Raw genomic sequence first — 27,609 nt, 5'->3', positions numbered from 1 at the left:
TGTCTGCTACCCTCAGCCTGCTGCCCCAGCACACAACAGCAAACATGATCGCACTGGCCACCAAAGACTCGTAGAACATCCTCAGCATCGTCCGACAGATGTTAAAAGGACCCCAGTATATCTAGTATTAGAATCTAGTACTCTGTGAATATAGTTTATCAAACAAAATAGATAAATTCTGAAGAATGTCATTAAAAGATACAATCTAATGCTTCTGGAACATTATGAAATTTGTTTTTATTTTGTTTAAATCCTTACCAGGACAATAGAAATTTCAGCTGCTGTGGAAATAAAAGTTCAGGGAAAAAAAAAATGCAAGGGACATATTTAAATCCATTGACCAGATTGTGCAATACTTTCAAACTAAAATAACATTATGTTACATGGGCTATGAAAGTAAGTATAACAGTTATAACACTGAAAATACAAATCTACTGCACCAGCTACAAGTGTAACAGGCACTGCAAATTATTAAATCAGTTATTAAATGCATGCCTTATATTTAATATAACAGATTCATGATTAACCATACATCATTCACAAGAATGGCAGTAACAAAAATGTGACTTTTAATTCAGTAAATTATATTAAGTTATTGATAACCCACTTACATTCCAGCCTTAGTATATACTGAAACGTGAATAAAGTAAATCCTTGTGTTACAATAAGCTCAGTAATATTCAACCCATATATAGCTTGCTAAAAGCTGCAAGGAGTGTATGCATGACAACTTAGTTCAGTGTTGAGATGCAGCGGTGCAAAACATTGAAATGTTATGATTCCTTGCATGGGGATTGGATATCCAGCACAGAACTCTTGCATTGTATTGCTGATGGTTAACTAATCCATATGGCGTTTAAAGCCTTTTTAGGCCTTTTCTTCCATGTGTGATTCAAAGTGACTCTCCTGAGGCTGAACGTCTCCAAGTATCATTCTTCCATCCTGTTGAACGGCACAGTGCAAGTAAAGAGACAGGGACATTGTGTTAGATTGCTTTACACTTCACTCCCAATCCTGAATTGATCTTCCTTTCCCTCAAAGAGCATCTCAGGATCTTAGTTTGTAGTATTCAAGGACTAAAGAACCAGTTAATTTCTCCTTGTGCCTACTTTACTGACAGATTTGATTATTAAATCTTTGGGGTGTTGAATCCATCAATAGTTAAATTAACAGGATATTAAGTGCAAATAAGTAATTTGTTCAACAGATCTCCAGATATGTATTGAAACACCTTACCAGTAAAATAAAACAGAATCAACATAATAAGTATTTACACGGCACTAAAAAAAACACTAATCTTACTGATTTGGGGAGATCAGCCCTTCATAACCAAATTGAAAGTGCAAAGCCAAGTTATTGTTCTCAGCAGCTCTGAATGCACAAGTACAGTACCATTATTTTCCAGATAAAAATAAAGAAGCTGAAGGAAATATTAGAATAGTTTCCGGAATGCCTGTTGGTTTCTCCAAGGCAATCATGGAGGCAGACTAGTTCATCCTTAAGCCAATTAGATATGATTGAAGCATCACTTTGTTACAGCACATACTTTAGTCATTATTGTAGACCCAATGTACAAAGTTTACAGTAGTGGTTTAAAAATGCCCAGGTTGTGTTATTCTACTTCAGAACAAATATGTGACTGCTCATCCATAAGTACTCCCTGAATTGCAAAATACAAAACTAGTCTTCCTCCACTATTGTTTTAGCTATAAACATTTCAATTGCCCAAAACAATAATCTATACCTGCACCTTCTACCTACATTAGCCCTTTGGAGCTGACCAATGCAGAACAATGCTAGATCCTCGGCATTTGTATTACAGTTTCAAGTACTGATTTGCCCTTGGTCCAAGTTGATTTTTAGATGCCAGATAGAGTGGCGCTATATTCAAAAAATGGCCTGAAACAAAATATGATGCAAAATGTTCAGAGTACAAGCCAGGAGTTTCACAGTGAGGTAACAACGGGCTTGATCTGTCACCAACGTAGTAATCGGCAAAATGCATTTGGCTTTGTTTACAAGCTTAAGGCGTAACCCCTTCTCCAGTGATACATACATTTTCAACTTTGTTTAGTCCTCATTTCTAAATCTTTATCCTTGCCTGACAAAAAGATCCCATTGAAATAAGGCACTGGTGTCTGACTTATTCAAATTATTTTTTTTCATTAACCTCTGTGGAATAGCAGATCTCTGCAGAGAGAACTCAAATAACAGATGGGGACCCAGAGGCACGCACGCACAATGACCGAAAACAAAGACAAAGCAAGATGACAGAACGGAAGGACTGATATATAAAAGATAGAAATAAGGGGGAGAAAGGCTGTAAGCAAACGTGCAAGTCTGCATGGAACACAAGAATAACACTGTTCAACCCAACAGTTTTAAAATAGCATTTACCACTTACAAAAAATACAGGAAACAAAAAAGCATTTATGAAGTGTGTTGGGATGGTTAGTGGGCCACGAGGCATTGTATAGACTGAGTTGCCCATTCCAAGGAGGGGGAGGGGGAGAGAAACTTTGTTTACTGTGAGGATCAGGTGCATCTTATAATGCCTGTTAGACTTAAATTTTAGTTATTGCTATTTATATCTCTGTTACTGCTGCACTATTGAATCCCCTAATTATTGATTAAAGAAAGCAGATTGGGATACCCAAAGTAATTCAAAAATTTCTTCTAATGTACCAATGAAGACCAAGAATGTTCCAAGGAGACAAGAAACTAACAGAGAAACTTCCCCCTATAACAATTGCATCCAACTGGGCAACACAAGTACTGTGAAGGAGTTTGCGAAGATAAGTATTCAACTTTTTATGCACAAATTAGGTGCTAAAGCAGCTGTTTCCTGTATAAAGCCTTTAAGAAAATTAATTCAACACCTTGTTGTTCAGCACAAATGAACATCAAATACCACATTCTTAAGAAAGATAAAGTTATCTCTTTACTACAAGATATCACATTATGATGTAGGTCAATAGTTATACTGTTTTCTTCAATTCTTGAATTGCTTGGCAGGATAGAAAGTTAAATGTGCCTTGATATAAGGCCATAATAAGCCACGTGTTATTAGGTATTGACCATGACATTGAAGGCCTACACACATTCTAAGAACAGTTTCTCTCCCCTCTGCCATCGGATTTCAGAACAGTCCATGAACTCTACCTCACTACTTCTCTTTTGCACTATTAATTTATTTTGTAATTTAGTATAATTTTTTACTGTATTGCACCATATTGATGCCACAAAACAACAAATTTCACACACTACGTTAATCTGATTCTGAAATAAGTATTCTGAATTGAATTCAGAGGGCAATTTTTTTAGTCCATCCTTCCCATTTGCAGGCAGCATTAATACTTACTGTTGTGTGTGGTAATTTAATAAAATATTTCTCTCTCTAGAATACAGCTCAATTGTACAGATGAATAATACGTTTGATAAAAGTGAAAAAATAAGCAAAAAAATCTGTGAATACTCAGGTCAGGCTGCATCTGTGGGAAGAGAAACTGAATGACCTGCTGAGTATTTCTAACATTTCCCATTTTTATTATCAGTTAAACAACTTGTGAGCTTTCCACAATTTACCTGATCATCACGCAACTACAAGAGTAATAAAAGATTGCATTTTTTTGTTTACTGCTGTTGACAGCGGGATGGACTGCTGTATTTAGCCTTCATAACAACCTTAATGAAGAAAAATGATCCAAGCCACTTCACAGGACAGAAACAAAGTTCAATCAAGGAAGTAGATAGTAAGAAAAAAGTTTTGGAGGGACTGAGTTTCAGAGCTTCAGCCTTAGCAACTGAAACACAATTGATGATAATGACAATATTAAATTTTAGGATAATCAAGATACTGTAATTTGGGGAATGCAGATGTCTTAAGGGGTTACTTCCACTCAGTGGGCACATTATTAGGTACAGGAGTGAAACCCGGTGTGGTCTTCTGATGCTGTCACCCATCCACTTTAAGATTTGACATGTTGTGTCTTTATAAATGCTATTCTGCACACCTCTGTTGTAACACATTGTATTTTGAGTTACTATCACTATTCCCCTCTGACCTCTCTCATTGACAAGCCATCTTCACCCACAGAACTCGGCTCACTGGATTTTTTTTTTTTTTTTTTTTTTTTTTTTGCTTTTCATACCAGTCTCCGTAAACTCTACAGACTATTGCGTGTGAAAATCCTAGGGGAATCAGCAGTTTCTGAGATACTCAAACCACCCCACCTGGCATCAACTATCATTCCATAGTCTAAGTCACTTAGATCACACTTCTTCCTCATTCTGACATTTGGTCTGAACAATGACTGAACCTCTTCTTCTAACAACTTTTAATGACAATTGGCAGTCCAACTTAAAGGTGCATTACTACCACCAACTGAACCAGAGTGTGGTGTAGAGAGTTGGAAATAAAACCCCTACTAGTTCTTTATCAAATGAAAACCCACTTACCCCAAAAAGCCCTATAGATTGTAAGTAGTGAAAGACAATACCGTGAATTAAAGTCACTCAAAATCTTTTAAAAATGAAAACTATCAACCCCCAAATAGTAGTGAAACCTGTATTTGATTTCTTTCTACTTTTGCTTCACACTGTAATAGAATGAGTTCAACTGTTTCATGACAAAACCCACACAACCCAGAGTGATGTTTTCCTACAAGATACAATGAATAATAGAGCATAGTATGCCCAATTCTGTAGAGTCAATACAAGTCCTTCCTTCCTTGTTTTACCCCCTTCTCTCATCAACCCAAAAGTTTTGTGTATTCTGTAAAGGTGTCTCCCCTTAAGCTCATTTTCCCACAAGTTTTGCCATAACCCCTTAATTCTTAATCCTACCAACCCCTTAGCTTCTGATTTGCTAAGTGGAAGGTCTATACCCACAGTTGAAGTTTTAACAGCTTTTTTGGCCGAACAATCAACCCACTAATGTCCCTCTCTGTACAGGGACCCATAAGAAGAGGACATGTAGATCAATACGTTGAATACAAAATAAAGTTAGAACTTCCAATAGTAAACGTGATCTACTGTTAGAATGACATGTCAACTGAAGTTCCTGACTATGCCTGAATGCTTTCGTGCATTGCATTGCTGCCCCATGATTGCCCAGTTAGATGTTTTCATTAAAAAGGTGTACAGCTGTATCTAATAAAGTGGCCACTGAGTGTAGGATGAATGAGACTAAGGGGGCTGCAATTTCCAGTTTAAAGTAGGATGGAAGATATTATGCAATGTAATGCTTTTATTTTCAGTGAGACAATTGAAACTTAACTTTTAATTATTAAAGCAACAATACAATAATTCAGCCCCATTAAACTCAAGTCACTCAATACCGTACTGGTCAATGCAGTTCAGCAATAGCATTTTTTAAATCCTGATTAATTCCAATTCATTTTAAAAATAAATTCATTAGCAGATTGGATTAATCTTTAAAAAGAATGGCAACCCTTGGATATCATCAAGTTTTATTTTGATAATTCTACCATCCAAAACCAGTTATTCTATCTCATCTAAGTGCGTTTCTTGCTACGAACACTAGGTCTGCTTCTCAGAACGTGGATAGGCTGTTACATTGCAGTTGTTTAGTCCCACCCACTTGCAGCCTGACTCCATTTCCCAGGGAAAGCAGACTCACCATTACATTTATCACTAACGACTCGGAAGAAATCAAGACATATTGAGACAGGCAGGTGCAAGGCTCAATTAAAATACCTCTAGATTACTCAACACGTTTTAATTATTTTATCTGGGCTTCTTTCAAGAAAACCTCATTGCCCTCTTGCAGAATGATTAACTTCCATAAAGCACAATATTTTCTTTTAGATTAAATTGAAAATATTCTAAGTTACTATGCACTTTACAAATATTTAATGCACGCAGGATTACCCCATCAGATTTATCCAAAACCTTGTTAAAAGAATGGGAATATATTAATAACCGCAAATAAACATGTTTCATAATGTAAACCTGTTATATAAAGAACATGATTAATGTAGATTTTAAAAAGACTGCAAAAATCACAAATTTCAACGATGTGCGATGCAGTGTATTGCAATTCCCTGGAGTTCGTGGGTCGACAGATAGTTTGAGCAAATACCTACTCTTTAATTAATCCTGGAGATGCAGTTCCGCTTTGCAATGAAGACCATTATTACAAACAGATAAATGCTCTGAAATATATCGCAATCCATACTATTATTATTTGCAATCTTGGCACAATTATGAAAGGGCAACCGGACCACAATAGCCACAGAAACGGCTGGCAGACCATTATCCTGTACTTCAGCGACCAAGTGCCTTGCTGGCAAACCAACGTTTGTCTTTCTCATCTGATACACAGTAACTGCCCATTTCTGTGCTAAGCAAAAAATATTGATATCATTAAGTGAGTATGTGAGGGGGAGTTTATTATTGCTTTTAATCGAAGTAGCCATCGAAGACATCCACTTCGCCGTCTGTGTCATAGACAACCGATGCCGGATCCGACAAGACCCCGAGGTCAACTAGAGCCTGGTCGAAGTCGTCGGGGAGGAAGACAATTCCCACATTGAAGAGGACGTACTCCATCAGGAAGGCATAGTAGAGGATTAGCACATTCACAAAAAACAATCCCACGTAAAACATATAGGGCAACTCATCAAGGAACGACTCCAGCGAATCGAGATCAGCGTAAACAGAGGCGGTCATAGGCTTCAAGGTGGCAGCGGGTGGCGAATTAGTACTGCAGCAGGCGGGGCGAGGGGAGAGAGAGGCCCTCACTTTCCGATGCCCTTCGGTCCACCGCTCTCTCACTGAGCCATCCGCGGCGTTAGGCCGGGTCTCTCTCCGCCCCTCCCCCCGCGCTCTCAGGTTTCCGCCTCCCTTGCGCTTTTCATTGGCTTCCTCCCTCCTTCTCCGCTTGATCGGGGGACACTCACACGGAAAAACCCCGCCTCCTTCCGCGCGTCGCCTGCGCCTGAATGGCTAGCATCAACGTCAATCGCATGATGACGACACAGTTCGTCCTGCCTTCTCTCCGCGCCGCGCCGTGGCTCTGAATGGCTTGCTATAACGTCGATCAAGTGACACGCTAGCGATGATCCCGCCCTACCTGACGCACCACCCGCCCTCAAGCTCCCGCCCCGCCCCCTTTGACGAGCAAGATAGGTTGTTTTGCAAGGCTGTCGCGTGCAGTACACGTCATCGCCATCAATACCAGCATAAACCGTTTAATTTAAACGTACAGTTCAACTACATCATTACTCTCGGAATATTTTAGTTTTAGTGATAACGTTCTTTCCGTGCACGTCAAATAATGGTGGACACGAAACAGTTTTGAAGGAAGGCTGTCGGCGCTGAAAAGTGATCGCAAAGAATTCTGGGATTTGTAGTTTTCACTAGGCTCCCCTTTGTGGCTTCATATTAGCGTAAACAGGTAGAAGAACTTAGTCTCCCAGCAGCCAGCGCTCACCGAGCATTGCAGCGGCTATCGCCGAGTTAACCAGTATGTTGGTGAAAGGCTTGAATGTCACGGGCACATTTTAATATATCGCAATAGGATGCGCGGAAGAAGTGTCTAGAAGTGATGTTTGGCCGTTCGAGGAGTTGGGTCGGCGGGAGCTCTGGGAAGTCCCCTAAAAACATTCATTCCTTAGAGCATCTGAAGTAAGTGTCTCTGTAGCCCGACAAATGCCGGAGTTACTCGCAGCGTCGAGCAGTATTTCCTGGATGAATCAGGCCTTGAGGTCCAGGCCCTTCTCAATTACTGTTTTAGCAATGAACCCGGCATGTTTTCAGAGAGTGTTATAAATTCCTTCCCTCGGAACATTTGTAATTACGTTAGGTTAACATCTGTTTAGTTGAATTGTTGCAAAAAAAAAGTTTTATGGTTGTAAAAACGACCCAGATGTTTTGTTTTATTGGAACATTTTGCCAATCCTTCAACGAATGTCTTGCCTTTCGCTGAGTTAAAGGAAACACACTGATAGTCCCTGTCCTGTAACGTCAGTTTAAACCTTTTGTCTCCACAAATGCTTGACCCGCTGGGTTCTTTCTGTTTCGCTTATGATCTCAGTGTTTTAAAGAATGGACCTTTATGATCACCAAAGATGATTTTGTTCAGTGTTTTAGCCGAAAGAGCATGCTTGACAGTGAATGACATTTCATGCAGTGTACATTGTCGTTCATAACTGGTTAAACAAATTTCTTAATATCCCGTGACACGTCCTTCACTGCATCTTGCTTTCAATTTAGACTTGAGAATAACTGAAACTGTATATAATTATTATTAGTTAAAGCCATGATAAATAAGAGTAGATCATTTAGCTCCTTGAACCTTCTCTGCTATTGATGATCTTTTTTGTTGTATGCTTAAGTTTTGTATAGTTGGAGTAGGCAGAACTTATATTTATTTACTACTTATTTTCTTCGTCAGACATATCAATTTATTCCCAAAAATTATTTCTGCTGGATACGTAATTACTGAGGAATTAAACAAGGAGTTTATGTACAAAGGAAGTAGATTAAGCACGTTATGATTTAGGAGGCGAAAATTAAGTACTTATGGAAGCAAAGGGTAGAAAGAAGGATGACAATTAATCTTTTGGTAATAACCACTGTATTCTTTTGCGTGTAGGAACAGATTATACCATTTGTCCCATCGAGTCTGCTGTGCTGTTTCATCATGGCTGATTTATTCTCTCAGCCCCATTCTCTTGTCTTCTCCCTGTAACGTTTGATACCCTGACTTATTAAGAAGCTGTCAATCCTTGCTTTAAATATATGCAATGACTTGGGCCTCACAGCCAGTTATGGTGGATCCACTACCTTCTGGCTAGAGAAATACATTCTCATCTCTGGTCTAAAGCCTTGTATTCTGAGGCTATGCCCTCTGGCCCTAGATTTGTCCCACTGAATTGGAAACATCCTCTCCAGGCCTTTCAAAACCTAGGAATTCCCCTTCATTCTTTTAATCTCCCGTGAGGACAGGGCCAAAGCTATCAAACTCTCCTCAGATTTTAACCCTTTAGTTCCTGGGATCATTCTCGTAAGCTTCCACTGGCCCCTCTCCGATGTCAATACATCTTAGATAAGGGGCCCAAAACTGCTCTCGGTACTCCAAATAGGCCTGACAAAGCCTCGGCATTGCATCCTTGCTTTTATATTCTTGTCCTCTGGAAATTAATGCTGACATTGCATTTGAATTGACTTTATTTCTTACATCCTTCACATACATGAGGAGTAAAAATCCTTACGTTACGTCTCTGTCTAAATGTGCAACATGCAATTTATAGTAATTTGTAATAAATAGTATGTATGACAGGACAGTCAATATAGTATAGAAATACAATGTATCAGCATGAATTAATCGGTCAGATGGCCTTGTGGAAGAAGCAGTCCCGGAGCCTGTTGGTCCTGACGTTTATGCTGTGGTACCGTTTCCTGGATGGTAGCAGCTAGAACAGTTTGTGGTTGGGGTGACTTGGGTCTCCAATGATCCTTAGCCCTTTTTACAGACCTGTTTCTGTAAACGTCCTGAATAGTGGGAAGTTCACATCTACAGATGTGTTGGGCTGTCCGCACCACTCTCTGCAGAGTCCTGCGATTGAGGGAAGTACAGTTCGCATACCAGGCAGTGATGCAGCTAGTCAGGATGCTCTCAATTGTGCTCCTGTAGAACATCCTTAGGATTTGGGGACTCATACCAAACTTCCTCAACCGTCTGAGGTGAAAGAGGCGCTTTTGTGCTTTTCTCACCACATAGCTGGTGTGTACAGACTGCAAGAGATTCTTGGTGATGTGTATACCGAGGGATTTAAAGCTGTTCATCCTCTTAACCCCCAAATCCATTGAAGTCAGTAAGGATTAGCCTGCCTCCATTCCTCCTGTAGTCCACAACCAGCTCCTTTGTTTTTACGACATTGAGGGAGAGGTTGTTTTCTTGCCGCCACTGCGTCAGGGTGAAGACTTCTTCTCTGTAGGGCTGCCTCATTATTATTTGAGATTAAGCCAATCAGTGTAGTATCGTCAGCAAATTTAATTAGCAGATTGGAGCTGTGGGTGTTGACACAGTCTTAGGTATATAGAAAGTATATCCATGCCTTCTTTATTACTGACTCAATCTGCAAGTTAACCTTAAGGGAATCCTAGGATTTATATTTTGATTTATACTTTCTATTTTTACCTTCAGCTTTCTGTGATTTATCTTAACATTATGACTGTGCATTTTCTTTTGGAAGATCTCTGCAAGAGAATATAGTTTTGTAGCCTGTATCCTGGCATTGCTCTTGAAACATTTTTACCTCAATGTAGTCTTTTCATTTGCTGATAGGGTTCATCAAGGAGCTGTTGAGATTAAGATTATTGTTGAACTAAACAGACTGATGCAAGGCACAGCTGCTTTAGTGTCCTTTGACATGAATGCTTTGAGAGGCTGATCATGACTAGACTGAACTCCTGCCTCAGCAAGGACCAGGACCCATTGCAATTTGCCTATCGCCACAATAGGTTAACGGCAGATGCAGTCTCAATGACTGTCCACATGGCTTTAGACCACCTGGACAACACAAATACCTATGCTAGGATGCTGTTCATTGACTATAGCTCAGCATTTAATATCATCATTCCCACAATCATGGTTGAGAAGTTGCAGAACCTGGGCCTCTGTACCTCCCTCTGCAATTGGATCCTCAGCTTCCTAACTGGAAGACCACAATCTGTGCAGATTTGTGATGATATCTCTTCCTCGTTGACGATCAACACTGGCGCACCTCAGGGGTGTGTGCTTAGCCCACTGCTCTACACTCTATATACACATGACTGTGTGGCTAGGTATAGCTCAAATAACGTCTATAAATTTGCTGATGATACAACGATTGTTAGTAGAATCTCAGGTGGCGACGAGAGGGCGTACAGGAGTGAGATATGCCAACTAGTGGAGTGGTGCCACAGCAACAACCTGGCACTCAATGTCAGTAAGACCGAAGAGCTGATTGTGGACTTCCGGAAGGGTAAGATGAAGGAACACGTACCAATCCTAGTAGAGGGATCAGAAGTGGAAAGAGTGAGCAGTTTCAAGTTCCTAGTTGTCAAGATCTCGGAGGATCTAACCTGACCCCATCATATTGATGCAGTTATAAAGAAGGCAAGACAGTGACTATACTTCATTAGGAGTTTGAAGAGATTTGCAATGTCAACAAATACACTCAAAAACTTCTATTGATGTACCATGGAGAGTATTCTGACAGGTTGCATCACTATCTGGTATTGGGGTAAGGCTACTGCACAGGACCAAAAGAAGTTGCAGAGGGTTGTAAATCTAGTCAGCTCCATCTTGGGTACTAGTCTACAAAGTACCCAGGACATCTTCAGGGAGCAGTGTCTCAGAAAGGCAGCATCCATTATTAAGGACCTCCAGCACCCAGGGCATGCCCTTTTCTCACTGTTACCATCAGGTAGGAGGTACAGAAGCCTGAAGACACACACTCAGCAATTCAGGAACAATTTCTTCACCTCTGCCATCCGATTCCTAAGTGGACATTGAACCCTTGGACACTGCCCCACTCTTTTTTTAATATACAGTATTTCTGGTTTTTCTTACACTTTTTAAATCTATTCAATATACATATACAGTAACTGTTTTACTTTTATTTTTTACTTAAAAAATTTTTTTTTCTCATCTATATTATGTATTGCATTGAACTGCTGCTGCTAAGTTTGCAAATTTCATGTCACGTGCCGGTGATAATAAACCTGATTCTGATTCTGAAGATATTTGCAAGGTTCCATTATTATCCCTGGACATTATATCTCTGAGTCTATATAAGGGAATTTATGCACGTTCCTGATTTCCTTTTTGGCAGTTGTACATTTTATTCTTTGTCCTTCCTAATCTATAGATTCTGTATGGATACGGGATAATGAAATTTTAGAATTGGTACTTAATATGTTATTATAGATGCGCTTCCTACAATTTCAGTCCAGTCTGATTGATAGTATTCCACAGAAATCACCGGCTTGTTGGCTGCTCAAAATATTCTTTGTTGTGGGGATAGAAATAAAGTTACAAGTACAAATTGTCACTATGTACAACCCTGAGATTCATTTTCTTGCAGGCATACTCAACAACTCCAATAACCATAATAGAATCAATGAAAGATCACACCAATAGGACAAACAATCAGGGCAACAAGCTGTGCAAATACAAAAAGAAGGAAAACAAGCACTAAATATTGAGAACATAGGATGAAGAGTCTTTGGAAGTGAGTCCATGGGTTCACAGGTCCACAGGTGAAAAAAGAGCAAGTTATTAATGATTTACATCAGAGTTCTGACTCTAAAGAAGAAGGGTCTTGGCTTGAAATGTCAACTGTTTACTCTTGACATTGAAGCTACTTGACCTGCTGAGTTCCTCCAGCATTTTGTGTGTTACCTAGGGTTCTGACACTGGCTTTAAATTAACCTCAGGCGAAAGATTAAGCATCTGTGTGTTTCTAGGTAAAAACAGATAGGCAATTTTATAACTGTCTTAATGAGTAAACTTGCCAAACAAATAACAGACTTGAAAAAATTGCATTAAGATGATAAAAATAACTGAAAATTTGATTTAGTACTGAACTAATAAGTTCAGAAGTGTTACAGAATCATGCATATTTTATGATGAGAATATAAATAGGTTTAGCGTTCTGGTTTAACTTCTTTATGAATAACTAATAGCAAACAGCTAAAAGTGTAATATGTGCTTTTTGTGAGGGGGAGAAAGCAAATTGTTTGTAGTGGATGTAAGGAATACAGAATTCTATGATTTAGGTCAAATCAGGTGCAAATGTTAAGCAATGCTTGAAATGGGAACAGAAATTGAAGAAGTGGCTGACCTTTTTTGTAGGGCTTTATTTTGTCTTTGCCAGAATTTCTTTAGATTTTAAGTATTGCAACATTCAAACAGTGAGTTGTTGGTCTCCCCTTTTGCTATGAAAGTAGTGATCTCTCTTTCTTTCTCTCTCTCTCTCATGTTGAATTGCTGGGTTGTGGACTGTAGTTTTTGATGAGTATAGGTCATGGTCTTCGGGGGCTTTGGGTAACTGATGCTTCCTGCGGGAGAAAATGTGTGTGTGGTGGGGGGGGATGGTTGATGCTTTGCTGCTGCTTGTGCATGGGGGAAGGGGGAGGGGGTTCTGGCGTTCTATTGTTTTTCAGTCATTTATTCTTTGGGTTTTCTTCTGTTTCATGGATGTTTGTGAAGAGTAAGAATTTCAAGTTGTATACAATGTACATTCTCTAATATTAAATGGAACGATTGAATTTAAGTATTAGGCAATCACTTAATTTGCAGTTATGTTGTATTATAAAACAAAATCTAATTTGTTAAAGCGAGCTACACAGTTAATATAAAGTAGTCGTGAAAATACAAAGTGATACATTGTACATCCAAATATTCAGATCCATTTCAGAGGTCGGTTATTTCCTGTGATTTCATTGAAAATCCTAGGAAAATGTATAGTTGGCCAGGATAAGGATGGTAATTACTGATATTTGTTGTGAAAGGATATTATTGTATAATACTGCGAGCATATGAATATATTACAGCAATGCTCAAAGCAAAACACCTATTGAAGTAAACTATTGTGTGAGTAACATTGTTTTTAAAAAAATTCAAGATTCAATACTTAGTGTTTTGAAAGATATTGAATCAAATCTGTTTGAACTACTTTTAATCTGTTGCTGTAGAAAAATGGGCAGGATGTAAATATATTTAATGTTAGCAATGTTTTTTTTCTCCCATCACCACACTGTAAATAAATGAAGGTGTTTAAATCTTGTACCATCCTTTTTCTCCATGCTGAGCTCATTCCTGCCTGAGAAGCGACTTGGATCTGATCCAATTTTCCTACCAGAGCAACAGGTCCACAGCAGATGCCATCTCATTGGCTCTTCACTCAACCCTGGAACATCTGGACAGCAAAGATACATACATCAAGATGCTCTTTATCGACTACAGCTCAGCATTCAATACCATCACCCCCTAAGAACTAATCGAGAGAGCTTCTAGACCTTGGCCTGAGTACCTCCTTGTGCAATTGGATCCTTAATTTCCTCACTTGCAGACCCCAGTCAGTTTGGATTGTCAAAACATCTCCTCCACAATCTCAATTGGCACAGATGCACCGCAAGGCTGTGTGCATTATCCCCTGCTCTTCTTGCTTTACACTTATAACTGTGTGGCTAAGCACAACTCCAATGCCATATTTAAGTTTGCTGATGCCACCACTGTTGTTGGGTGAATCATAGGTGGTGATGAATCAGCACATAGGAGGGAGATTGGAAAATCTGATGTGTGGTGCCTCATACTCAATGTCAGCAAGACCCAGGAGCTGATTGGTTACTTCAGGAGCAGGAAACTGAAGGTGCGTGAGCCGGTCCTTATTGGGTGATCAGAGGTGGAGAGAATTGACAACTTTTAAATTCCTTGGTGTTATCTCAGAGAATCTGTCCCGGACCCAGCAGATAAGTGTAATTACGAAGAAAGCCCAACAGCAGCACTACTCCCTTAGGTGTTTGTGAAGATTTGGCATGACATCTAAAACTTACACAAACTTCTTTAGATGTGTGGTGGTGAGTATATTGACTGGCTACATGCAGCCTGATAATGGAAACACCAATACCCTTGAACAAAAAACCCTACAAAAAGTAGTGGATATGGCCCAGTGCATCATGGCCTCCCCACCATTGAGCGCGTCTACACAGAGTGTTGCCGCAGGAAAACAGCATCTATCATCGGGGATCCCCATCACCTGGGTTGTGCTCTCTTCTTGCTGCTGCCATCAAGTTGAAGGTATAGGAGCCTTAAGACCCGCACCACCAGGTTCAGGAACAGTTTTTACCCCTCAACCATCTGGTTCTTGAACCATAAGTGATAACCTCACTCAACTTCATTTGTCCCATCAGTGAGCTGTTCCTACAACCTATGTACTCACTTCCAAGGACATCTCATGTTCTTGATATTCATTGCTTATTTATTATTATTATTTTTTCTTCTGTATTTGCACAGTTCGTCTTTTGCACACTGGTTGTTTGCCCAGGTGGTGTGGTCTTTCATTGATTCTGTTATGGTTATTGGATTTACTGAGTATGCCCATAAGAAAATGAATCTCAGGGTTGTATATAGTGGCATATATGTACTTAGATAATAAATTTACTTTGAACTTTTTAAACTTTGAGACTAAGGGTGAAACCGGCACTCACAATCGATTCTTTCAGTTCACTCCATTGATGCTTAAAATGTTTGATTGTTAGAAAATAAATTATGTGCGTCTGAGACTGAATCACTATGTGATGAAGGACAACTGCACGCTCATTCTGACAGAAATGTGACTTCAGGGTACCACTTGTCAAGTAACCATCAGCTAGAGGGTTTCAGCTCTTTTTCTGGCCAATAGAATTCCTGTGATCTCTAGCAAGACTTGCAGTGGAGGTGTATGTGTCTACATTAATAAGAGCTGGTGTGTGTTCTCCCCCCCCCCCCCCACCCCCCCGTGCAAATGCAGGGGGAAGCGGGGAAGTGCTGTATGATCTCTAAGGCACTATAATGACTTGCAAACCACAAGTCTTTATTGTTGCTGGCAACTTAAATCATGCTACCTTAAAACAGTGCTGCCTAAATTCTTTCAGGTGATTGACTTTGCTACCAGAGTTGAGAACACATTAGACCTGGTTTATTCCAACATCCCTGGTACATACAAGTCTGTTTCCTGCCCCTGCTTCACTCTGACCATTTATCTAAGCAACACACATCAAAGTTGCTGGTGAATGCAGCAGGCCAAGCAGCATCTGTAGGAAGAGGTGCAGTCGACGTTTCAGGCCAAGACCCTTCGTCAGGACTAACTGAAGGAAGGGTGAGTAAGGGATTTGAAAGCTGGAGGGGGAGGGGGAGATCCAAAATGATAGGAGAAGACAGGAGGGGGAGGGATAGAGCCAAGAGCTGGACAGGTGATAGGAGAAAGGGAATATGAGAGGATCATGGGACAGGAGGTCCGGGAAGAAAGATGGGGGGGGGGACCCAGAGGTTGGGCAAGAGGTATATTCAGAGGGACAGAGGGAGAAAAAGGAGAGTGAGAGAAAGTGTGTGTGCATAAAAATAAGTAACAGATGGGGTACGAGGGGGAGGCGGGGCCTAGCGGAAGTTAGAGAAGTTGATGTTCATGCCATCAGGTTGGAGGCTACCCAGACGGAATATAAGGTGTTGTTCCTCCAACCTGAGTGTGGCTTCATCTTTACAGTAGAGGAGGCCGTGGGTAGACATGTCAGAATGGGAATGGGATGTGGAATTAAAATGTGTGGCTACTGGGAGATCCTGCTTTCTCTGGCGGACAGAGCGTAGATGTTCAGCAAAGCGCTCTCCCAGTCTGCGTCGGGTCTCGCCAATATATAAAAGGCCACATCGGGAGCACCGGACGCAGTATATCACCCCAGTCGACTCACAGGTGAAGTGTTGCCTCACCTGGAAGGACTATTTGGGGCCCTGAATGGTGGTAAGGGAGGAAGTGTAAGGGCATGTGTAGCACTTGTTCCGCTTACACGGATAAGTGCCAGGAGGGAGATCAGTGGGGAGGGATGGGGGGTATGAATGGACAAGGGAGTTGTGTAGGGAGCGATCCCTGTGGAATGCTGACAAGGGAGTTGTGTAGGGAGGTTGAGTTGTGTAGATATTTATCCTCGTACCCCATCTGTTACTTATTTTTATGCACACATTCTTTCTCTCACTCTCCTTTTTCTCCCTCTGTCCCTCTGAATATACCTCTTGCCCATCCTCTGGGTCTTCCCCCCCCCCCCCCCACCGTGTCTTTCTTCCCAGACCTCCTGTCCCATGATCCCCTCGTATCCCCTTTTGCCTATCACCTGTCCAGCTCTTGGCTCCATCCCTCCCCCTCCTGTCTTCTCCTATCATTTTGGATCTCCCCCTCCCCCTCCAACTTTCAAATCCCTTACTCACTCTTCCTTCAGTTAGTCCTGACGAAGGGTCTTGGCCTGAAACGTCGACTGCACCTCTTCCTACAGATGCTGCCTGGCCTGCTGCGTTCACCAGCAACTTTGATGTGTGTTGCTTGAATTTCCAGCATCTGCAGAATTCCTGTTGTCTGACCATTTATCTGTTATGCTACTTCCTGCATGCCATCCACTTATTAAATGTGTCAGACTAGTTCAAAGGGAGAAAAAGAACTGGCTAGAAGGAGCAACCTCAGCATTACAGGGCTTGTTTGAAAATACAGACTGGAGCACGTTCAGGGAGGCAGCTACCTACAGCCGTCACATTAACATCACTGTGTGTGATCTAGGACTGGCTATGTGGCAAGGCGTATTGAGGACATCATCTTTATTAAACACATCTTTGTGAGGGCAGATCGGAAGCCATGGCTAACAGCAGAGGCCCAGGCACAGCTGAGAGATTGGAATGCTGACTTCAGAATGGGGAATAAGATGGCTCTCAGATCAGCAAGAGCTGTTCACCATCAGGAAGGCAAAACAGGATTATTGACAGAAAATATACAGCCATTTCTGTGACACCAGAGATGTGAGGTGCATGTGAATTGATTTGACTTTATTTCTTACATTTTTCACATACATGAGGAGTAAACATCTTTGTTATGTCTCTGTCTAAATGTGCAAGTGATAGTAATTTGTAATAAAGAGTACATATAGTAAGATATACAACAGAACTGTTAATATAGCTGGGCATTTGGTCCATAATGGACTACAAGTCCACCCTGCATATCAACAACAGTAAGGTTTCTCTTCTTGATAGGCTGAATTTCTTTTGCACTCAGTTTGATGCAGGGTATGATGTGCCAGCAAGGAAGTCCCCCTTCCCCCCAAGGAGCAGGTACTCTGTACTTGCAGCTGATGTGAGGAAAATTCTAGCCGGGGTCAACCCAGGTAAAGCTTGGTGTACTGCTAAGCACTGGCACTCCACAGGATTGCATGCTCAGCCCACTGCTGACCCTTGACTGCATTGATATATCCAGTTCAAAGCAAGCCATCAAGTTTGCTGATAAGTGAGATAAGTGGTTGGCCTCAACAACGACATCAAAATATTTATTTATATACAGATACAGCATGGAGTAGGCCGTTCTGGCCTTTTGAGCCGTGCTGTTGCAGCATCCCCAAAACCCTGATTAACTCTAACCTAATTGCGGGACGATTTACAATGACCAGTTAACATGCATCTTTGGGAGGAAACTGGAGAACTTGGCAAAAGTACTCGCATTCCATGGGGGGGGGGAAACGTACAGAGACTCTTTCCAGAATGTCATCGGAATTGACTCCAGAACATCCTGAGCTGTAATAGTTTTGCACTAACTGCAATGCTACCGCCGTGCTCAGATCGTGTGCACAACTTGAGGCTCAACGTGGACAGGACCAAAGAGCTGATTGTAGAATTTAGAAAGGAGCAGACTGAGTATTCCTCATTGCATATACAGGGCTCCTCTTTGGAGAGTGTTAGGAGCACTAAGCTTCTGGGAGTGCACATAATGGGCAATATCACATGGTCTCTCAATACCACCTCTTAGGTCAAGAAAGCATGGTGGCTTCTCCAATTCTAAAGGTTCAAATTTGAAAGTAAAATTTATTATCAAAGTGTATGTCATCTGAGATTCATTTTTTTGCAGGTAAACTCAATAAAATCAATAACCATAATAGAATCAATTAAAGATCACACAGGGCAGGCAGCCAGCGTGCAAAAGACAGCAAATCGCAAATAGAAAAAGAAAGAAATGATAATAAATAAGCAATAAACATTGAGAATATGAGATGAATAGTTCTTGAAAGTATGTCTATGGGTTGTGGGAACAGCTCGGTGATTCAGTGAAGTTATCCCCTCTGATTCAAGAGCTTGAAAGTTGAGGGGTAATAACTGTTCCTGAACCTCCTGTACCTTTTTCCATGTAGCAGCAGTGAGAAGATGACATGACCTGAGGGGACAGAGGTGAATGAGGCTCCCCTCACCCATTTTAACCAATTTTTACAGGAACACCATGGAGAGTGACCTGACCAGCTGCATCACCATCTGGTATGGGGATTGCAAGGCATCTACCACAAGCCCGACAAAGGTTTGAGGACTGCTGAGAGGATCATCAGGGTCTCTCTTTCACCCATTATAGAGATACAAATCAGGAGCGCTGTGTACGCAGGGCCCTTAGCATTGTTAATGACCTCTCCCATCTGTCCAACAAGCTCTTTGACACCCCCTACCATCAGGCCGGAGGTACCGGAGCGTCAAGTCAGGACAAAAAATGTTAGGATAGGAAACAGCTTCTTCCCTCAGGCTGCAAGACTACTGTACTCCCTGACACCACCCAGCTCTCATCACGTATGAAGCGCCAGTAGCATTATACTGTTTACTTTTTAACTTGTGTTGTATATGCACTGTATTGTTAATTTATTTGTGGTAATATTACTTTGTTATGTGTGTGAGTTATATGTACTTTTTTTTGTACAGCTTGGTCAAGAGGAAGATTGTTTCGTTTGGCGGTAATCGTGTATAGTTGAATGACAATAAACTGAACTAGAACTTGATTTATATGTCGATGGTAACCACCATAATGAGTTCCCTAACTCTAGCGGTCCTGCTTATTAAACATGCTCTTTCAATTGAAGTTCAATTTCTTCTTCTTAAATTTATCCTTTGGCGAAATTGTTGTCTTTGTCCGATTCAATAAACTTCATTAACCCTTTCTCCAATAACTATGACCCTCCCTGACCTTACAGTCTTGAAGGAGATTTCACATTTATACCTTTGTCATGAAACATTCTGCTTTTATTTCCCTAATAACACCTTCCTACACCCTCCATATCCATTCATCATATTTATGAAGCTCTTTAATCCATGGCATTGTTTCCTCTTCTGCATCTTCCCACATCTTAACCTGGGTTCCCCTAATGATAGGTGTCATATTGTAATCTTTCATGTGCTGGAATTAAAAAAAATTGCTGATGCTAGAAATATGAAATAAGAATCAGAATGCTGTTGAAAATCTTAGTGGGTTAGGCAGTATCTGGAAAGGGAAATGGTTAACAATTTAGTTTTACTCTGCTGAATTTTTCCATCACTTTCTCAAGATTCAAGATTGTTTATTGTCACTACAGACACTCTGTTTATATCCTCCATTCACTCTGTCAAAATATCCAGTAAAACTAGAGACCATAAGAGATAGGAGCAGAATTAAATTTTTGGCCCATCGAGTCTGTTCCACCACTTCATCATGGCTGATCCATTTTTCACTCTCAACTGTATTCTCCTGCCTTCTTTCTGTAGCCATTCATGCCCTGACTAAGCAAGAACCATTTTATTGACCTTTGCCTTAGATACACCCAATGACCTGACCTCCACTACCACCTGTGGCAATGACTTCCACAGATTCACCACCATCCGGCTAAAGAAATTCCTTCTCATCTCCATCCTAAATGGACGTCTCTCTTTTCTGAGACTGTGCCCTCTGGACCTAGACTCCCCCGCTATAGGAAACATCTTCTCCATATTCGCTCTATTTAGACTTTTCACCATTTGCTAGGTTTCAGTGAGATCCCCACCAACTACCCCTCCTCCTCCTCCCCCCCCCCATCTTCTAAATTCTAGCAAGTACAGGCTCAGAGCCATTAAACAGTTCTCATACAATAACCCTTTCATTCCTGGAATCATTTTTGTGAACTTCCTCTGAACCCTTTCCATTTTCAGCACATTTCTTGGATATGGGGTCCGAAACTGTTCTTAGTACTCTCAAGTGAGGTCTCACCAGTGCCTTATGAAGCCTCAGCATTACATCCTTCTCTTATATTCTAATCCTCTCGAAAGGAATGCTAACATTGCATTTGCCTTTTTCACTACTGACTAAATCTGCAAGTTAACTTTTAGGGAATCCTGCATAAGGATACCTTTGCACCTCAGATTTCTGAATTTTCTGCCCTTTTAGAAAATAGTCTATGCCTTTATTCCTTCTACCAAAATGCATGACCATACATTTCCTGACACTAATCCATCTGCAGCTACTTGGCCCATTTTCTTTATCTGTCTAAATCCTTCTGCTTCCTCAACACTACCTGCCCCGTACCTATCTTCATATTGTCTGCAAGCTTGGCCACAAGCCTTATCAATTCCGTCATCCAAATCATTGACATTTAACGTAAAAAGAAGCGGTCCTAACACCGACTCCTGCGGATCAGTGCTAGTCACCAGCAGCCAACCAGAAAAGGCTCCCTTTATTCCCACTCTTTGCCTCCTGCCAATCATCTGTCTGTGTTAGTATACTTCCTGTAATACCATGGGCTCATACCTTGTTAGCAGCCTCTTGTGCAGCACCTTGTCAAAACAAATCATCCACTGATTATCCTTTGTCTATCCTGTTTGTTATTTCCTCAACGAATTCCAACAGATTTTTCAAGCAAAATGTTCCCTTGAGGAAATCATGCTGACTTTGGCCTATTTTATCATATGCCTTCAAGTACCCTGAGATCTCATACTTAACAATAAACCATCCTAACCACTGAGGCCAGGCTAACTGGTCTATAATTTGCTTTCTTCCACCTCCCTCCCTTCTTGAAGAGTGGAGTGACATATGCAATTTTCCAGTTCTCTGAAATCATGCCAAAGTCTAGTGATTCTTGAAAGATTACTGATGCCTCCACAATCTCTTCAGCTGCCTCTTTCAGAACCCTGAGGTGTAGTCCATCTGGTCCAGTTGACTTATCTACCTTCAGACCTTTCAGCTTCTCAAGCAGCTTTTCCCTAGTAATAGCAATTGTGTTCACTTCTGCCCCCTGACATTCTTGAACTTCTGGCATACTGCTAGTGTCTTCCACAGTGAAGACAGATGCAAATTACTTATTTAGTTTGTCTGCCATTTCCTTGTCCTCCATTACTACCTCTCCAGCATGATTTTCCAGCGGACTGGTATCTGTTCTCACCTCTCATTTACTCTTTATATACCTGAAAAACTTTTGGTATCCTCTTTGATATTACTGGCTAGCTTACTTTCCTTCATATTTAATCTTTTCCCTCCATATAGCTTTTTTAGTTGCCTTATATTAGTTTCTGAAAGCTTCCCAGTCCTCTAAATTCCCATTCATTTTTGTTCTATTACATTTTCTTTCTTTTGCTTCTATATTATTTTTGACTTCCCTTGTCAGCCATGGTTACATCATCCTGCCTGTAAAGTGCCTCTTCTTCTTTGGGATGTATCTATCTTGCACCTTCCGAATTTCTCCCAGAAACTCCAGCCAATGCCGTTCTGCTGTCATCGCTGCTCTTGTCCATCTCCAATCAACTTTGGCCAGCTCCTCTTTCCTGCCTCTATAATTCCCTTTAGTCTGCTGTAATACTGATACAACGAACTTTAGCTTCTCCCTCTCAAGTTGCAGGGTGAAGACTTATCATATTATGATCATTGCCTCCGTAAGCTCCCTAATCATTACACAACACCCAATCCAGAATTACCTATTCCCTAGGGTGCTCAGCTACAAGCTGTTCTAGATAGCCGTCTTGTAGGCTTTTACAAATCCCCTCTCTCTGCATCCAGCATCTACCTGATTTTCCCAATCCATGTGGTAATTGAAATCCCCATGACTATCGTAACATTGCCCTTTTTAAAAACGCAAACACGAGGAAATCTGCAGATGCTGGAATTTCAAGCAACACACATCAAAGTTGCTGGTGAACGCAGCAGGCCAGGCAGCGTCTGTAGGAAGAGGTACATTCGACGTTTTGGCCCTTTTTATATCCCATTGTAATTTTTATCCCAAACCCTGGCTCCTGTTTGGAGACTTGCATATAACTCTCATCGGGGCCTTTTTACCCTTGCAATTTTTTAACTCAAGCCAGAAGAATTCTACATTTTCTGATCCTTTGTCACCTCTAAGGGTTTGATTTCATTTTTTACCAACAGAGCCACCCCAGCCCCTCTGCCTACCTGCCTGTCTTTTTGATACAATGTGTATCCTTAGATGTTAAGTCCACAGCAATTATCTTTCAACTAGGACCCAGTGATGCCCACAGTGTCATACCTAGCTACACTACAAGATCATCTACCTTATTCCGTATACCTAATGCATTCAAATATAGCATCTTCCGTCCTGTATTCATCACCCTTTTTGATTTTTATCCCCATGTTACATTGCAGGTCATCCTACTGCAAATATAGTAGTTTGCAGTCACTCTGTACCTAAAATTTCTTCCTCTTATTTAAATCTGTTCATATCCTTGATCCTCAGCGTTCTGTAGTCCACATTAGGCTTGCCGTTGTCAGTTTCCTCAGTTAGATTCTGGATCCCTATCCACTGTAACTTCTAGTTACTGTACCTGCATCCAATGTTCTCTCTAAGGTGTATGTGTTTGTGCATGCATCCATCTTTTGCTACTAGCGCACAAAGCAATTTGAACTGTGCACAGAAGGTTGTCACCCTCCACCTTGTTGGCATGTTAGATATGTTTCATGATCATACACAATCACATTTTCTTTTCAGATCTCTGATGCGGACACTGTTGACAACATGGAGCCTGTGATGATTTGTTGGCACATTTTAGAATTGGTTTATTTATACTGTTTTTATTGCAGAAATTATTCAGTGTGCACATGTTGTCACTGTGCAAAACATTTCACAGCACGAGATTTTTGCGCACACTGGTCATTACAAATTAGAAGGAACATTACCTATATGTCATATACTATGGTTCCATCATTCAGTTCTTTTACCTCTCTTTCTAACTTGTATGATTTAGTTTGTTTCTACTTGTCCCTGAGTTGGTTTCACATTCATGTTGCTATTTCTTAGTTTTAACTTACTTTTACTAATTTTAACGGCATGACTGTTATTTTGCTGTAATTATTTAAATGACCTTAAGATATTCTTCACCTTAATATGGTCAAGAGCAAAGCCACTTTACTTTGTTTTGGGTTTCTTTCTACTCAAACTGGGTGGTGCACAATCTCAATGTAGTTATTGATTGAGCATAATTTCTATTTCTTAGCAACCACTAAGACTGCTTAATTCTCCTTTCCCATTTCCCAGTTGTATTGATACCAGTAAATTCGACTTTGTCACCTTCCAACCCTCTTCACCGCCCCATAGCCCCACTAGCCCCACAACCAACTTCTTTAGTACAATGCAAAATGAAGTATATTGTTTTAAGACCATAAGATGTAGGAGCAGGATTAGGCCATTTAGCCCATCAAGTCTGCTCTGCCATTCAATCATGGCTGATCCTTTTTTTTCCCTCCTCCTCAACCCCATTTCCTGGCCTTCTCCCCGTAACCTTTGATGCCATGTGCAATCAAGAACCTATCAGTCTCTGCTTTAAATACACCCAATGACCTGGCCTCCACAGCTGCATGTGCCAACAGATTCCACAAATTCATCACCCTTTGGCTAAAGAAATTTCTCCGCATCCCTGTTTTGAATTGATGCTTCTCTATCCTGAGGCTGTGCCCTCTTGTCCTAGACTCTCCCAACATGGGAAACATCCTTTCCACATCTACTCTGTCTAGTCCTTTCAATGAGATCCCCCCTCATTCTTCTAAGTTCCAGCGAGTACAGACCCAGAGTCAATAAACGTTCTTCGTATGATAACCCTTTCACTCCTGGAATCATTCTTGTGAACCTCCTCTGGACCCTGTCCAATACCAGCACATCTCTTCTAAGATGAGGAGCCCAAAACTGTACATAATACTGAAGGTGAGGCCTCACCAGTGCCTAATAAAGCCTCAGCATCACATCCTTGCTGTTGTATTCTAGACCTTTTGATAATGAATGCTAACACTGCATTTGCCTTCCTCACCACCAACTCAACCTGCAAATTAATCTTTAAGGTGTTCTGCAAGGGAGAAGGTGCTCAAAAAGCTGAAAGACCTAAAAGTACATAAGTCACCTGGTCCAGATGAACTGCACCCTAGGATTCTGAAAGAGGTAGTGTTCAAGATTGTGGCAGCATTAGAAATGATCTTTCAAAAATTATTGGACTCTGGCATGGTGCCAGAAGACTGGAAAATTGCAAATGTCACTCCACTCCTTAAGAAAGGAGGAAGGCTGCAGAAAGGAAATTATAGACCAGTTAGTCTGACCTCAGTGGTTGGGAAGCTGTTGGAGTCAATTGTTAAGGATGAGGTTGTGCTGTCTCCTCACTGCTGCCATCAGGAAGGAAGTAGAGGATCCTCAGGATCCACACCATCAGGTTCAGGAACTGTCACCGCTGGGCTCTTGAACCAATGGGGATCACCTCATCCAACTTCACTCACTTCAACACTAAACTGTTCCACAACCTATTGTCTCACTTTCAAGAACTCTTCATCTCATGTTCTCTGTATTTATAGCTTACTTATTTATTATTATTTTATTTTTGTTTCTGTATTTACTGTGACTACCCACAAAAAATGAATCTCTGGGGTGTATATGATGACAAATACAGTGCCTCTAAAAAGTATTCACCCCTCTTAGAAGTTTTCAAGTCACTATTTAGTAGATGTACCTTTAGCAGCAATTACAGCCTTGAATCTGTATGGATAGGTCTCTGTCAACTTTGCACATCTGGATACTGCAATTTCCTCCCATTGTTCTTTACAAAGCTGCTCAAGCTCTGTCAGATAGCATGGGGATCGTGAGTGAACAGCCCTTTTCAAGTCCATCCACAAATTCCTAATTGGATTGAGGTTTGGACTCTGACTTGGCCACTCCAGGACATTAAATTTGTTATCAAACCATTCTTGTGCAGCTTTGGCTTTATGCTTGAGGTCATTGTCTTGCTGGAAAACAAATCTTCTCCCAAGTTGCAGTTTCTTGCAGACTGTGTGAGGTTTTCCTCCAGGATTTCCCTGTATTTGCTGCATTCATTTTACCCTCTAACTTCACAAGCCTTCCAGGGCCTGCTGCAGTGAAGAATCCCCACATGATGCAGCCAACACCATGCTTCATGGTAGGGATGGCATGTTTTTGATATAGTATTTAGTCTAATGGCCAAAAAGCTCAATTTTGGTGTCATCAGACCATAGAACCTTCTTCCAGCTGACTTCAGAGTCTCTCACATGCCCTCTGGCAAACTCTAGCTGAGATTTCATGAACTTCTTTCAACAGTGGCTTTCTCTTTGCCACTCTCCCATAAAGCTACAACTGGTGAAGCATCCGGGAAACAGTTGTATGTGCAGTCTCTCCCATCTCAGCTGCTGAAGCTTGTAACGCCTCCAGAGTTGTCATAGGTCTCTTGGTGGCCTCCCTCACTAGTCCCCTTCTTGCACGTTACTTAGTTTTTGAGGTCTGCCTGCTTAGGCAGATTTACAGCTGTGCCATATTCTTTCAATTTCTTGATTACTGACTTAACTGTACTCCAAGGGATATTCAGTGACTTGGAAATTACCTTATATCCATCTCCTGACTTGTGCTTTTCAATAACCTTTTTGTGGAGCTGCTTGGAGTGTTCTTTTGTCTTCATTGTGTAGTTTTTGCCAGGATACTGACTCACCAGCAGTTGAACCTTCCAGATACAAGTGTATTTTTACTGCAATCAATTGAAACACCGTGACTGCACACAGGTCTCCAAAGACAGATCTGCATTTAACTAATTATGTGACTTCTAAAACCAATTGGCGGCACCAGTGATGATTTGATGTATCATATTAAAGGGTGGTGAATACTTATACAATTAATTATTTTGAGTTTTATATTTGTAATTAATTTAGATCACTTTGTAGAGGTCTGTTTCCACTTTAACAGAAAAAGACACTTTTTGTGTCAATCAGTGTCAAGAAAGTCAAATTAAATTCACTTTGATTGAATGTTGTAAAGCAATAAAAACATGAAAGTTTCCAAATGGAGTGAATATTTTTTTAAAGTCACTGTATGTACTTCGAAAATGAATTTACTTTGAACTTTGTATGCTCTGAGGAAGATGGAATTTTACCATCTTGCTATCATGCAAGCTTATATTGGGTATCATTGGAGCAACATAGGAGATTTGATGGGAAGTTGAGAGTTATCCTTGAGACTAAAGGAAGGGAGTCTGAAAAATGATAGCCTGTATTGAGTTTTTCCACTATCGAGAAACCAGAACATAAGCTAGGATATAATAATCTGGATTCATGGATAGTGGGAAGGGAGAAGAGAAGTTGATTCCCCTGTGGTTACTTGGAAAGTTATTACGGAAAGAGAAGTAGTTGGTAGAGTTGGAAGAATGAACCACAGAATTACAGATGGAATTGTCCCATCACAATGCTAACATGAGAGGAGATGTGTCTGGTGTTGTAATCCTTTTGAAAGTGGTAGAAATTTAGTAGGATGAATGTGGAAAGATGTTGGAGTGGATTTATTGTTGTTTTGGCTGGGAGAAGTAGGTGACAGCAGGGATGAGGAAGCCTGGTCAAATGTGAAGGGGGAAGCCATAGCTAAAGAAAAAGGTACTGGTGAGGAAAATATTATCATCTGTGCATATATGATTGGAAGAAACTGAAAGAATAGAGTTTGTGGAGGAAGTGGGGGTGGGTGAAAGATGTAGAGGAAATAGCTGTGGGAGTCAGTGGGACCACTTTGCAGAACACCTCTGTTGTGTCTACAAGGACCATATATGGCTGTGTGGGTTTCCACTTGGTGCTGCAG

The 27,609-nt window shown here is 40.9% G+C and overlaps 2 protein-coding genes across 6 annotated transcripts in view; one reads left to right on the top strand and one right to left on the bottom strand.

Moving 5' to 3' along the window:
- Window positions 1–257: 257 nt before the first annotated feature.
- Window positions 258–6,913, bottom strand: dexi (Dexi homolog (mouse)). The gene is made up of 2 exons (XM_072268943.1): window positions 6,108–6,913; window positions 258–942 (listed from the first exon to the last, which is right to left on the bottom strand). Exon 1 carries the CDS (start codon window positions 6,691–6,693, stop codon window positions 6,424–6,426), a length of 270 nt encoding a protein of 89 aa, XP_072125044.1. The 5' UTR covers window positions 6,694–6,913; the 3' UTR covers window positions 258–942; window positions 6,108–6,423.
- Window positions 6,914–7,430: 517 nt separating this feature from the next.
- The window catches only part of clec16a (C-type lectin domain containing 16A), a 225,896-nt gene continuing 205,717 nt past the window's right edge, over window positions 7,431–27,609 (top strand). For 4 of the 5 annotated variants that reach the window (XM_072268940.1, XM_072268938.1, XM_072268939.1 and 1 more), the window contains exon 1: window positions 7,432–7,650. In XM_072268940.1, the coding sequence (XP_072125041.1) occupies window positions 7,571–7,650 (80 nt within the window). In that variant the 5' untranslated portion in view covers window positions 7,432–7,570. Of the gene's footprint in view, window positions 7,651–27,609 lie in introns of all 5 variants that reach the window. The other variant, XM_072268941.1, reaches the window with a different exon arrangement.

The sequence above is a fragment of the Mobula birostris genome, chromosome 9 (assembly GCF_030028105.1).
Source record: "Mobula birostris isolate sMobBir1 chromosome 9, sMobBir1.hap1, whole genome shotgun sequence".
In the NCBI taxonomy this organism is placed as follows: Eukaryota; Metazoa; Chordata; class Chondrichthyes; order Myliobatiformes; family Myliobatidae; genus Mobula; species Mobula birostris.
The sequence above is the reverse complement of the archived record's forward strand: the minus strand, read 5'-3'. Positions and strand labels throughout refer to the sequence as shown.

Bases quoted from the DNA above. Each gene is read 5' to 3' on its own strand.
- dexi (XM_072268943.1), bottom strand. From the start codon at position 6,693: ATGACCGCCTCTGTTTACGCTGATCTCGATTCGCTGGAGTCGTTCCTT.